Source organism: Macaca thibetana, chromosome 10 (genome assembly GCF_024542745.1).
Source record: "Macaca thibetana thibetana isolate TM-01 chromosome 10, ASM2454274v1, whole genome shotgun sequence".
Lineage (NCBI taxonomy): Eukaryota > Metazoa > Chordata > Mammalia > Primates > Cercopithecidae > Macaca > Macaca thibetana.
Window position 1 is genome coordinate 28634548 of NC_065587.1, and position 12526 is coordinate 28647073.

Below are 12526 nucleotides of genomic sequence, written 5' to 3' on the forward strand. Positions count from 1 at the left end.
TTTCAATTTGAACATCTCCCTAAAAACCTCTCATTTTCTTTATTAATAATTCTCCTGCACCACAGCACTGAGAGCCAGTTCAAGTTGGCTCGCCTGACCAACAGCTGGCCAGACAAGGCTGGTGCCCAGTAACCACAAGGCAATCCTCCAGACCCGGAACGAGCTGAGGTGCCTGCAAAGCAGGCTTCTGAATAGTACAGCCTTCCACCCCCGCCCCCACATAGGGACTTAGGGAATGCAGCGGGGCCACACTGCAGGTCGGAGTTGAGGAGCCGGACTCCACAGGAAACCCCGGCTGCAAATGGAAGATCAGCAACTGAAGTACCTAACACAAACAGGACAGAGTGCCCATCACAAAAAAGGCTGCAGCTCTAAGAGCCAAAAATAGCCTCACTTGTTTCAAGAGGATTCCGACAAACCAAGCACATCCAACTCCTCCATCAGCAGAAAAAGAAAAATCAATGAAGCAGAAAACCAGATCAGCTTAACAGGGACCAGGACTCCAAGAGATTCCCGACAGCCTCACACACACCCCAGCTCACCCTTTCCTTACCCCAATGGCAAACAGTGCCTGGATCTCAAAACACAGTCCCATCACCCAAAACGCCTGATGGTATTTTCATCTAGCACAGAAGTAACGTGTACAATCCCATAGTTTTAATCTTAGCGCTAGAGTCTGACCACAGATTGGGAGCCCCGATGGGTGCTTATCCTTGGCAAGATGAAACAGCAGGAGCACACTGGAGGCTCAGCAAATGGGGCTGGGTTAGCACCATAGAGGAGCCTGGTGGTGAATGATGGGTGCAGCCTCCCATCAAAGCCAGGCAGATTAGAACGGGTGTGGCTCTGCTTCAGCCCCAGATAAAATCCCCATGTAGTTGATTTTCGGTGGCCCACTGATTCACAACTGTCTGTCGCCTCACTTCCTTCTAATTCCTATTCTCACCTGCTGTGACCTGCCCGTTCAGGGCTGCTGGCTAGCAAGCAAACCTGACACTTCTATGGCCTGGGAGCAGCTAGCATATCTCAGGTTTCACAAATGTTGTCATATAACCCCTCCAGAACAGGATCACTGGGGTGGCGGAGAGTGTCCAAGACATAAAACCGTCCCTGCTAACAGCATCCGATCCGGGCGCTACAGATGACTCCAGCTTTTATGCCATCCTCACTGCCCGGCGTGGAGAGAGTACAGGGCAAGGAGGTTACCACCTGAAGCATCTTCCTCCAACTCACAAGCTGTACTTCACAAACACATTGCTCTAGAATGAAAGGAACAAACCACCTCCCATTCCTCACAAGACCATCCTCAACCCAATCCCATTCCAAACACTAACAATCTGCGTTCAGGAAGGAGGAGGGAATGGAGTTTGTTCGGGTGCAGGATACGCGTGAACCACAAGTGCACCCGATAATCACTCAAAAGTTACCTATCCACTCCTCCCTCCCAACTTGTTTTGTATCCCCTACTCGTCTCTAGTTTTCCTCCCCGGTGCAGGTGTGCCCACGCACGTGGCGTGAGGAACTCACCTGCGTCTCCATGGAAGGTGCCCTCCCCATCGTTGGGCCAGATCTGCCCGGTCTTGCGGACGCCCACGATGGTGGCCTCGGACACGACAACTGGGCAGTGCCGGTGCCGCTTATGGCACTGCGGCGTGGGGGGACTGCTGCTCTCGAAGGACTGTTGCGAGTTCTGCGAGGGAGAGCGGCTCTTGTCCCGGAACATGCGGTAGGTGGTGGGGCTTGGGGACACTCGGCTGGACTGGCCGGAGGAGAAGTCCTCCTCGCTGGAGGTGAGGTTCTCGTTGGAGCTGCAGTCCGGGGTATAGCCGCCTCCGCAATCCTCAAAGCTCCGAGGGGAATAGGACCTGCGGGGCCAGGTGAGGCGCTTCTCCTGCTCAGAGGTGCTCTGGCTGCGCAGGAGCGGGCCCTTGCCCTCTCCTTCCATCATGCCCCCGACATAGATGCTCTGGTAGGGCTGGTACTCCAGGGGCGGCCAAGGTGGCCTGCTACCTCCATTGGCGTTGATCAGGTTGTCCTTCAGGAAGCGGGGGTTCAACTCGGCGTCCTCGTAGTCGCCATCAACGCCGCAGCTGCTCTCCGAGCAGCGTCCCCGGTAAGGGGGCCTGGAGGCATCCCCCACGCTCGAGCCCGCGCTGTGCTGGGACTTTTTGCGCTCCATCTGCATGGCCTGGCTGCCCAGGGAGCTGATGCGGTCCGACACCTCTTTGTCGTTGACCTTCACCAAGCCGCGCTCGTGGTGAAACTCGACGTTCACGTAGAAGGGCTTCTCGGCGTCCGCCCCGGACTGGCCATGGCCCTTGCGGATCCGCTCGAAGTTGGACCTTAGCGCCGCCACGCTGGCGGGGGGCCCCCGGTCATCCCGTTCCCCCGACGCGGCGGCCCCGGGCCTGCGGGCGGCCCCAGGCTTGGGCTTACCCGGGGAACCCTCTCCGTCCGGCCGGGCCTCGGGTTCCTCGGCGGGCGGCGGGTCGGCTCCGTCGGCGGGCGCGGGCTGCGGGCGCGGCGCGGGCGCTCGGGGCTCGGAGGCGCCGTCGGGGCCCTGCGCCGCGCGCCGGAAGCCCCATCGCTGCCGGTCATAGCTCTTCTTTTCCTTGGCCAGCAGCGTCTGCAGGTATATCATGCGGAAGCGCTCCTGGTTCACCTCCTGCTCCAGGCGCCGGATAGAGGCCTTGCAGCGCTCCAGCTCCTGCTCGATGTCGCCCACTGAACGCAGTTCCATGCGCGGCGGCTCCGAGTCCGGGAACTGCGCCTTCCACGCCTCCGCGAAGCCCACCGGGTCCACCATGGCGCGGCCGGCCTCACCTGCGCCGCCGGGCTGCGCGCGGCGCCCGTCTCAGCGGCGGCGCGGCGGCCTCGCCAGGCCCGGCCCCGGGCGCCCGGCGGCCCCCATGGCCCCGCGCAGCGGCGGCGGCGAACAATGCCCGCCCACTCCCTGATGGCAGGTGAGGCGGCGCGGGGCGCTGGGCACGCGGGGCGGGGCGCGCTGGGGGAAGGGCGCGGGCTGCGCGCGCCGCTATTGTGTGCGGGGCTCCTCCGCACGGCGAGGCGCGCGCGCTGCTCTCTGCTCCGCCAGGCCGCCGCCAGACCCCGGTCGCGGCCCGCGCGCTCCTGGCTTCTCGCTCCCGCACCGCCGCACAGCTCCGCCGCCTCAGCTGCCGCCGCCTCAGTGGGCGCTACGCTCGGCCAGCCCCCTCTCGCCGCACTCCCGCCCGGCCCGCACTCTGCGCCGCAGGAAGGGGAGGGCCGGGGGGCGGTGGCCGCGGCGCGGCTGACGGAGCCAGGCGGGCCTCTTAAAGGGGCCGCGCCGTGGGCACAGGGCGGGGGCCCCCGGAGGCGGCTCCCCCATCGAGCCGCCACCCTCCCCCCGTCCCTGTGCCTTTTGGGAAACTGAGGCCCTAACAACGGCGAATTGGACTGTTCAACTCGCAGCCCAGGGGTCCCCCATAAAAAGGACACCGGACTCCCTGGTTCAGAAAGACCTTTCCAACACAGAGGTCCGGGCCAGTTTTGCAGTCCTGAAACAGGAACACTTGGCTCCCCTCCGGCCAGGAGGACTTCTCCTCTGGCCAGTACAGCCGCGTGTCCCCAGGCCCCACCACCTACCTCATGTTCCGGGACAAGAGCTGCTCTCCTTCGCAGAACTCGCAGCAGTCCTCCGACAGAAGCAACCTCCCCCCTCTGCCCCTCACCACGTCGCAGTGCCATAAGCGTCACCGGCACTGCCCGGTTGTCGTGTCTGACTGAGGCCACCATCGTGGGCGTCCGCAAGACCGGGCAGATCTGGCCCAACGATGGGGAGGGCACCTTCCATGGAGACTCAGGTGAGTTCCTCACACCTTACAACCCGGCCTTTCACCAGCCTCAGGGCTGGGCACAACTCACAGAGAGGCCAGGACCAGGCAGGTCACTCAGCGAGGCAGAGAGGACCAGGCTGGGTCGCCAATGCCAGCACCCCTGTTTCAGCGTGCGTCTCACTGCTGTGGGTGACTGCCACACGGGTTTTTCACAGCAGGACGACATGATGTATGATAAATAGGGATTTCTCCCTCAGGTCACTCAGTACCCACACCTGCCTTCCCGTGTGCTAAGCCATGTTTGTCCCCTGGCCTCACCTGAGCTCCAGAGGCCAGTGTAGTTTTTCCAGGACGACCTGACTCAGAACTTCCCTGATTAGCCTCCCTCTAAGGGGGCCAGCCTGCACCGAGGCCCACAGGGCTGGGTGGAAGACAGAACAGCCCAGAGCAGGGAGTGAAACAAAATCTTTGCGGGTTCTCTAGGGACACAGAGATCTGACACACAGCAGAGAGCACTGTGCAGGGAATCTGATGGGCACAAAATGAAAATACCCAAACCAGCCCGCTGGGTTAGGGGAAAAGGAAACAGGATATGGCAAATGAATGACTGGGCTTGAGTCTTGACCACCTCTCCCTCTCTGCCTCGGTTTCCTTGAAGTGAGAAGAACATCCACCTCCAAGTGCTGTTGTCCCTGTGTGGATGTGAGGAATTTTCATGCCCTCCTCCCAATGCCAGTGTCATCTGGAGCAGATGCTTTGAAGTCCAATCTAAGGGACTGAGCCCAGACTAGTAGCCAGGCCAGCCCTGCTTGGGTTCAGGTCTCCCTGCCAATTCCTGGCTGTGTGATCTCATCAGTGTTTTTCTGAGCCTCAGTTTTGTCATCCGTTCTTCATGTGCCCAATCCTGCTTCCTTTTCCCCTAACCCGACAGGCTGGTTTGGGTATTTTAATTTTGTGCTCATCAGACTCCCTGCTCTCTCTGCCCTGTCTCAGATCTCCCGGCTTCCCTAGAGAACCATCAAAGATTTTGTTTCACTGCCTGCTCTGGGCTGTCCTGTCTTCCACCCAGCCCTGTGGGCCACTGTACAAAATGTTGAGAGCACCCTGTGTAAAATGTCCAGATGGGGCAAACATAAAACACACCCTGATAAATGGTGTGTAGGGGTCGTTTCATGATTGCCTGTTAATATTGGTACCCCTGGAGAACATTCCTGCTGCTGGAAAACTCCTGGGACCCAGTTTCCAGGCCCAGTGGGCGGTGCGCAGCTCACTGCTGCCCTCTGCAGGCCTTGCTAACCTCCTGCCATCCTGGTCCCTTGGACCCAGCGGACCTTCTCATCCCCTTCCCCTTCAGGCTGCAAAATAGCCCATTTTGCAGGTGAAGAAACTGAGATGCAAATGATGCCCTGCCTTTGGAGTAGTGGGGAATAAAGGGGCTGGAATCCCAGTAGTGCCATACTAAGCAGTGCTCTCATCCTCAGTGGCCTTTTTTCTTTTTTTTTTTTTTTTTTTCGAGACAGAGTCTCACACTGTGGCCTAGGCCGGAGTACAGTGGCGCGATCTCTGCTCACCACAACCTCTGCCTCCCGGGTTCAAGCGATTCTCCTGCCTCAGCCTCCCAAGTAGGTGGAATTACAGGCGCCTGCCATCACGCCCAGCTAATCTTTTGTATTTTTAGTAGAAACGAGGTTTCACTATGTTGGCCAGGCTGGTCTTGAACTCCTGACCTCATAATCTACCCGCCTTGGCCTCCTGTAGTGCTAGGATTACAGGTGTGAGCCACTGCACCCAGCCCTAGTGGCCTTTTCTTTAAAAAATGTATGATAAAGGCCAGGCACAGTGGCTCAATACCTGTAATCCTGTTGCTTTGGGAGGCGGAGGCAGGAGGATCGCTTGAGCCCAGGACTTCAAGACCAGCCTGGGCAACGTAGTGAAATTCCGTCTCTACAAAAAATTTAAAAATTAGCCTGGCATGGTAGCTCGTGCCTGTAGTCCTACCTGCTCAGGAGGCTGGGGTGGGAGGATTGCACTGAGCCTGGGAATTTGAGGCTTCAGTGAGCTAGGATCACGCTGCTGCACTCCAGCCTAGGTAACAGAGCAAGACCCTGTCTCTAAATAAACTCTGAAGCTGTTTAGTTTGAGTTTGCATGCTCTGTTCTCTTGGCATAGCAAATGGCTTTTTGTTAGGCACAAGGACACGTCCAGATAGTGGCTCTCTCCCTTGTGGGACAGCCTCTTCTGGCCCCAAGGACACTGCTCTCTCCTCAGGACTTCCCTGAGAGCACCCCTATCCTGGGCCTCTGGACCTTTCCTGCAGAGTTTTCTTATCATCCATCCCTCCCTAGGGAGGAGTGTAATGGGGCATGGGCATGGGGTTCAGACACATATAACACTCTGTAATCCCCCACTCAGTGTCCGTTCCAACTAGATCTAAACTCTGCAAGGTCACAGACCTGTTTGTCTTGTTCCCCTATGTCCCTCATATAGTGAGCTCAGAGTAAGTGCTCAGCCAGGTCTGGTGGAATGAGGAACCAGATGTGTGCATGGCCTGGAGGGCAGATAGGTCACCAAGAGCGATGCCAGTGTATGGGGGAGGAAATGATAAGGCATTCACAGCCCGGCTATAGCAGAGGTGTGTGTGCCCTGTGGGAAAAGGCACAGTCCTGGCAAAGGCTTGCCAGGGGAGGTGATGCCTGAGCTGGTCTTAAGGACAAGGACCAGGTAGGCAAAGGACAAGGAGGCTTCAAAGTTGTGTTTGAGGAACAGCCAGGTTGGGAGATGAGGCTGGTATGGGCAGTAGGAAGTGGAATCAGAGGTGAGGCAGGGCCTTGTAGACCTGTACAAAGTTTGGGTTTTATTTTAAATGTGAGGAAAAGCTGCTCAAAGGTTCTAGACCTGCACTGTCCGATAGAACTTTCCAGCGCCATGGGCATGTTCTGTAATCTGTGCTGCACAATGTGGCAGGCATGAGCTGCCCCGTGCAATTACTAAGCATCTGAAATGTGGCTGGGGGCAGCTGAAGAACTGAATGTTTGCTTTCGTGTTAGTGAGTTGAAGTGGCCACCATGGCTGCTGTATTCGACCGCACAGGAAGCAGTGGGTGACTTGCTGGGGTCTGTTGCATGGAAGGTTGGGCATGGGAGGTGAAAGCAGGGGGAGTGGTTGGAGATTGTGGCAATTGTTCATGAGGAAGGCATTGGTGACCCAGAGTAGGGCAGAAGCAAGGTGGCCTGGAGAAGGGGTTGGATTTCAGGAGCATTCTGGAAATAAAACTCATGGGACTTGTAGATGGAGTAGGTATGGAGAATGAGGGATGTTGGGGTGATCGGACCCAACACCAGGCCATGGGGGCAACAAAGTCGGGTGAAATCAAAGGAATGAGAAAAGACAAGAGAGAAAGTGGGACCAGGGGGCCAACGCTAGTTTGGAGGCTGCGAAGGCGGGGAGCCCTGGGAGCCCACATTGTTTATTGGTGATCAAACAAAGAAGCAGGTGGTGAGGATGTGGGGGTTGAAAGGAAGCGGTGTATCCAGCGAATGAGCTACAGCTGTGATGGTTTCGCATTTTCTTTGAAACATATGGCTACTTGAGATAATGGGAGTGCTAGAAGCAAAGCAACTCTAGCAGACATGCAAGCCCTGCCTCAGCTTCTCTCCCAACACTCAGCTTTTCTCCCAACAGAGGGAGGCCAGCTACAGGGATGACTTTGGGATGCTGACTGCAACAGACAAGCAGAGGTGCCTGCATAGGGCTTCAGGTCACCATAGCCCATCCATGAGCCAGCGTTAGGCAGACAGAGGATGACCCTGTGGCACCAAGGAGCAATGAAGACCTCAGAGAGAAAGTGGAGTGTTGCCAGTGAATCGCTATTGTTTGTAGCCTCGGGGCTGGAGACTCTTCCCCCTGCCTGCATGAGGCGGGGTGGAGAAGGGACAGGGACTGGACTAGGGGGAAGTAGAGGCAGAGAGACTGAGAAGGGACTGGCCAGGGAGATTATGGGGACCCAGGAGTCTGAGTGGAGAAGACTCAGTGAAGAAGGTAGAGCCCCATGCTGATTCCTACTGTTCCCTCAGTGGGAAGAACACTAGCTGAGCCTGCATCATGAGGCCCGCAGAGCAGAGGTGGGCCCTGGAGCTTGACTGCAGAAGCTGGAGGCTGGATGGGCCCTGAGTGCTATCCCAGGAGCCTTCTGAGGGGTTCAGCAGGAGAAGGGGGCTTCACCAAGGGCTCCACAGCAGTCTCTGAGCAGTGGGTGACATTTATTTTCTTCATCATCATGCTTTTCTAAATTCTTCATAATAAAATGCCTATCTATGGCTCACGCCTATAATCCCAGCACTTTGGGAAGCCAGGCAGGCAGATCACTTGAGGTCAGGAGTTTAAGACCAGACTGGCCAATATGGTGAAACCCCGTCTCTACTAAAAATACAAAAATTAGCCGGGCACGGTGACTCTAGAGGCTGAGGCAGGAGAATTGCCTGGACCCAGCAGGTGGAGGTTGCAGTGAGTGGAGATTACACCACTGCATTCCAGCCTGGGTGATGGCGTGAGACTGTCTCAACAAAAAACAAACCAACCAACCCACCTATCTTTTGTAATTTAAAAAACAAAATAGATTTTTTTTACAACTATTATTATTATTATTGTTTTTGAGATTGAGTTTCATTCTTGTTGTCTAGGCTGGAGTGCAATGGCGTGATCTCGGCTCACCACAGCCTCCGCCTCCCAAGTTCAAGCAATTATCCTGCCTCAGCCTCCCGAGTAGCTGGGATTACAGACATGCGCCGCCATGTTTGGCTAATTTTGTTTTTTTTAGTAGAGACGGGATTTCTCCATGTTGGTCAGGCTGGTGGCAAACTCCCAACCTCAGGTGATCCGCCTGCCTTGACCTCCCAAAGTGCAATTACCTGGCCTTTTTTTTTTTTTTTTTTTTTTGAGATGGAGTGTTACTCTGTCGCCCACGCTGGAGTGCAGTGGCCAGATCTCAGCTCACTGCAAGCTCCGCCTCCCAGGTTTACACCATTCTCCTGCCTTGGCCTCCCGAGTAGCTGGGACTACAGGTGCCTGCCACCTCACCCGGCTAGTTTTTTTGTATTTTTTAGTAGAGATGGGGTTTCACCGTGTTAGCCAGGATGGTCTCGATCTCCTGACCTCGTGATCCGCCCGTCTCAGCCTTTCAAAGTGCTGAGCTTTTTTTACAACTTTATTGAAGTATAATTAAAGTGTCATAAGCTGCGTATTAGGAGTGCGATTTGATGAGTTTTGACATCTGTGTATACTTTGAAGCCATCGCCACAATTAGATAACAAGCATTTCCATCATCCCCAATCCATGTTATGTTTTTAAATCTCAAAACTAAAATAGAACAGAAAAGTGGGGTTTTTGGTGATGTTCCCCCTCAATTTTCCTTGTTCTCTGAGTGTGGTTACATGATTCTATTATTTACTTACTTATATTTATTTACTTATATTTGAGATGGGGGTCTCGCTCTGTCACCCACGCTGGAGTGCATTATTGTAGTCCTAGCTCGCTGCAGCCTCAGACCCCTGGGCTCAAGTGATCCTCCTAACTCAGCTTCCCGAAATGCTGGGATTACAGGCATGAGCCACCACGCCCAGCCTAGAAGTAATTTTAAAATCAAAACACACACACACCTCACACACCCTCAGCAGCAGCCCAAGTGGTTCCTAAGCCCCAAGCAAAAGTTCCAGCAAACACCTCCTGGATGCCACCCTTTGCCTTTCCTGAAAGAACAGGCTGGGACCCAACAGCCCCCTCTGCTGGAGAGAATGCAGAACTTCTGATGCCTCAAATCCCTGGAGATGGAAAGCATGCAGGTGTCAGTCAACAGATGAAAGAATAAATAGAGGCTAGGCACGGTGGCTCACACCTGTAACCCCAGCACTTGGGGAGGCTGAGGAGGGTGGATCATTTGAGGTCGGGAGTTCAAGACCAGCCTGGCCAACATGGGGAAACCCTGTCTCTACTAAAAATATGAAAAAATTAGCCTGGTGTGGTGGCACATGCCTGTAGTCCCAGCTACTCGAGAGGCTGAGGCAGCAGAATCGCCTGAATCCAGGAGAGGGAGGTTGCAATGAGCCGAGGTCGCGCCCCTGCACTCCAGCCTGGGTGACAGAGTGAGACTCCATCTCAAAAAAAAAAAAGAAGAAGAAGTTTGAGAGCAGCCTGGGCACCATAGTGAGACCCCCATCTCTACAAATAAATAAATAAATAAAAATAAAAATAAATTAGCTGAGCATTGTGGCATGTGTCTGTAGTCCCAGCTACTCTGGAGGCTGAGGTGGAAGGATTGCTTGAGCCGGGGAGGTTGAAGTTTTAGTGAGCTATGATCACACCGCTGCACTCCAGCCTGGGCGACAGAGTGAGACCCTGTCTCAAATTAAATAACTAAATGAAAAGAAATAAACTGTGGTACATCCAGACAATGGAATATTAATCAGCACTAAAAAGAAAGGAGCTATCAGGCCATGGAAAAACATGGAGGAAACTTAAATGCCTATTACTATATGAAAGACACTATTCTGAAAAGGCTACATACTGTATGATTCCAAATATATGACTTTTTTTTTTTTGAGACAGAGTCTCGTTCTGTCACCCAGGCTGGAGTACAATGGTGCGATCTCGGCTCACGGCAACCCCCACCTCCCAGGTTCAAACAATTCTCCTTCTGCCTCCTGGGTTCAAGCAGTTCTCCCACTTCAGCCTCCCAAGTAGCTGGGGCTATACGCACACCATCACTATGGCAGAGATTGCAGTGAGCCATGATAGTGCCACTGCACTCCAGCAAGGGCAACAGAACTAGACCCTGTCTCAAAAAGAAAAAAATGAAATGAAATATTGTACTGATAAATGCTACAACATGGATGAGCCTTGAAAACATTATGCTAAGTGAAAGAAGCAGTCACAAAAGGCCACATACTGTATGATTCCATTTGCATGTCTTATTCTTTTTTTTTCTTTTTTTTTTTTTGAGACGGAGTCTCGCTCTGTCACCCAGGCTGGAGTGTAGTGGCTCAGTCTTGGCTCACTGCACACTCTGCCTTCCGGTTTACGTCATTCTCCTGCCTCAGCCTCCCGAGTAGCTGGGGCTACAGGCGCCCGCCACCACACCCGGTTAATTTTTTGTATTTTTTAGTAGAGACAGGGTTTCACCGTGTAAGCCAGGATGATCTTGATCTCCTGACCTCACGATCCGCCCACCTCGGCCTCCCAAAGTGCTGGGATTACAGGCGTGAGCCACCGTGCCCGGCCTACCTGTCTTATTCTTACAAAATCAGTTTATGATGGCAGTTGTTTCAACAGATGGATATAAAATGCATTGAGAAAGGTGCTTTTAACAATTTTTTTTCTTCCTCCCAGTATGCAGGTGCTTGAGGACAGGCCTGGTAGATAGGAAGCTGACTACAGATATGTGCCACCGATCCTGGCTTCTATTTTTTCACTATTGCGAATAACATTGCTTGTTTTTTTGTTTTTTCTTGTAGTTGTTGTTGTTTTTCGAGACAGAGTTTCGCTCTTGTTGCCCAGACTGGAGTGCAATGGCAAGATCTCGGGTCACCACAACCTCCACCTCCCAGTTTCAAGTGATTCTCCTGCCTCAGCCTCCCGAGTAGCTGGGATTACAGGCACGCGCCACCATGCCCAGCTAATTTTGTATTTTTAGTAGAGACCGGGGTTTCACCGTGTTGGTCAGGCTGGTCTCAAACTCCTGACCTCAGGTGATCCACCCCCCTGCCTCCCAAAGTGTTGGGATTACAGGCGTGAGCCACCGCACTCGGCATAAATAATATTGCTTGAATGTGTATGTATGTGTACACAATGGACTGAATGTTTGTGTCCCCCAAAATTTGTATGTTGAAATTCCAGCTGGGCATTGTGGTACACAGTTGTAGTTCCAGCTACTCCAGAGGCTGAGGTGGGAGTGTTGCTTGAACCTAGGAGTTCTGGGCTTTAGTCACTATGCCCATCAGGCGTCTGCACTAAGTTCAGCATCAGTATGATGACCATCAGGTTTCCTAAGGTAGAGTAAACCTGCCCAGGTAGAAAGTGCAGGCCAATGGCCGGGCACAGTGGCTCACACCTGTAATCCCAGCACTTTGGAAGGCCACAGCAGGTGGTTCACGAGGTCAGGAGATCAAGACCATCCTGACCAATATGGTGAAATCTCGTCTCTACTAAAAATACAAAAATTAGCTGAGCATGGTGGTGCATGCCTATAGTCCCAGCTACTCAGGAGGCTGAGGCAGGAGAATTGCTTGAATCCGGGAGGCAGAGGTTACAGTGAGCTGAGATTGCACTACTGGACTCCAGCCTGGGGACAGAGCAAGACTCCATCTTGAAAAAAAAAAAGAAAGAAAGTGCGGCCAGGCGTGGTGGCTCACGCCTGTAATCCCAGCACGGTGGGAGGCCGAGGTGGGCGGTTCACGAGGTCAGGAGATCGAGACCATCCTGGCTAACACGGTGAAACCCGGTCTCTACTAAAAATACAAAACCAAATGAACCAGGTGTGGTGGCAGGTGCCTGTAGTCCTAGCTACTCAGGAGGCTGAGGCAGGAGAATGGCGTGAACCCAGGAGGTGGACCTTACAGTGAGCCAAGATGGCGGCACCACACTCCAGCCTGGGCAACAGAGTGAGACTCCGTCTCAAAAAAAAAACAAAAACAAAACAAAACAAAAAACTTGCAACAGAT

General features: G+C 53.9%; 1 protein-coding gene across 1 annotated transcript in view; it reads right to left on the bottom strand.

Moving 5' to 3' along the window:
- BCR (BCR activator of RhoGEF and GTPase) overlaps positions 1-3249 on the bottom strand; it is a 135587-nt gene extending 132338 nt beyond the window's left edge. The window contains exon 1 of the mRNA XM_050746041.1: positions 1528-3249. Coding sequence (XP_050601998.1) covers positions 1528-2806 — 1279 coding nt within the window. The 5' untranslated portion in view covers positions 2807-3249. The remainder of the gene's footprint in view (positions 1-1527) is intronic.
- Positions 3250-12526: the final 9277 nt, after the last annotated feature.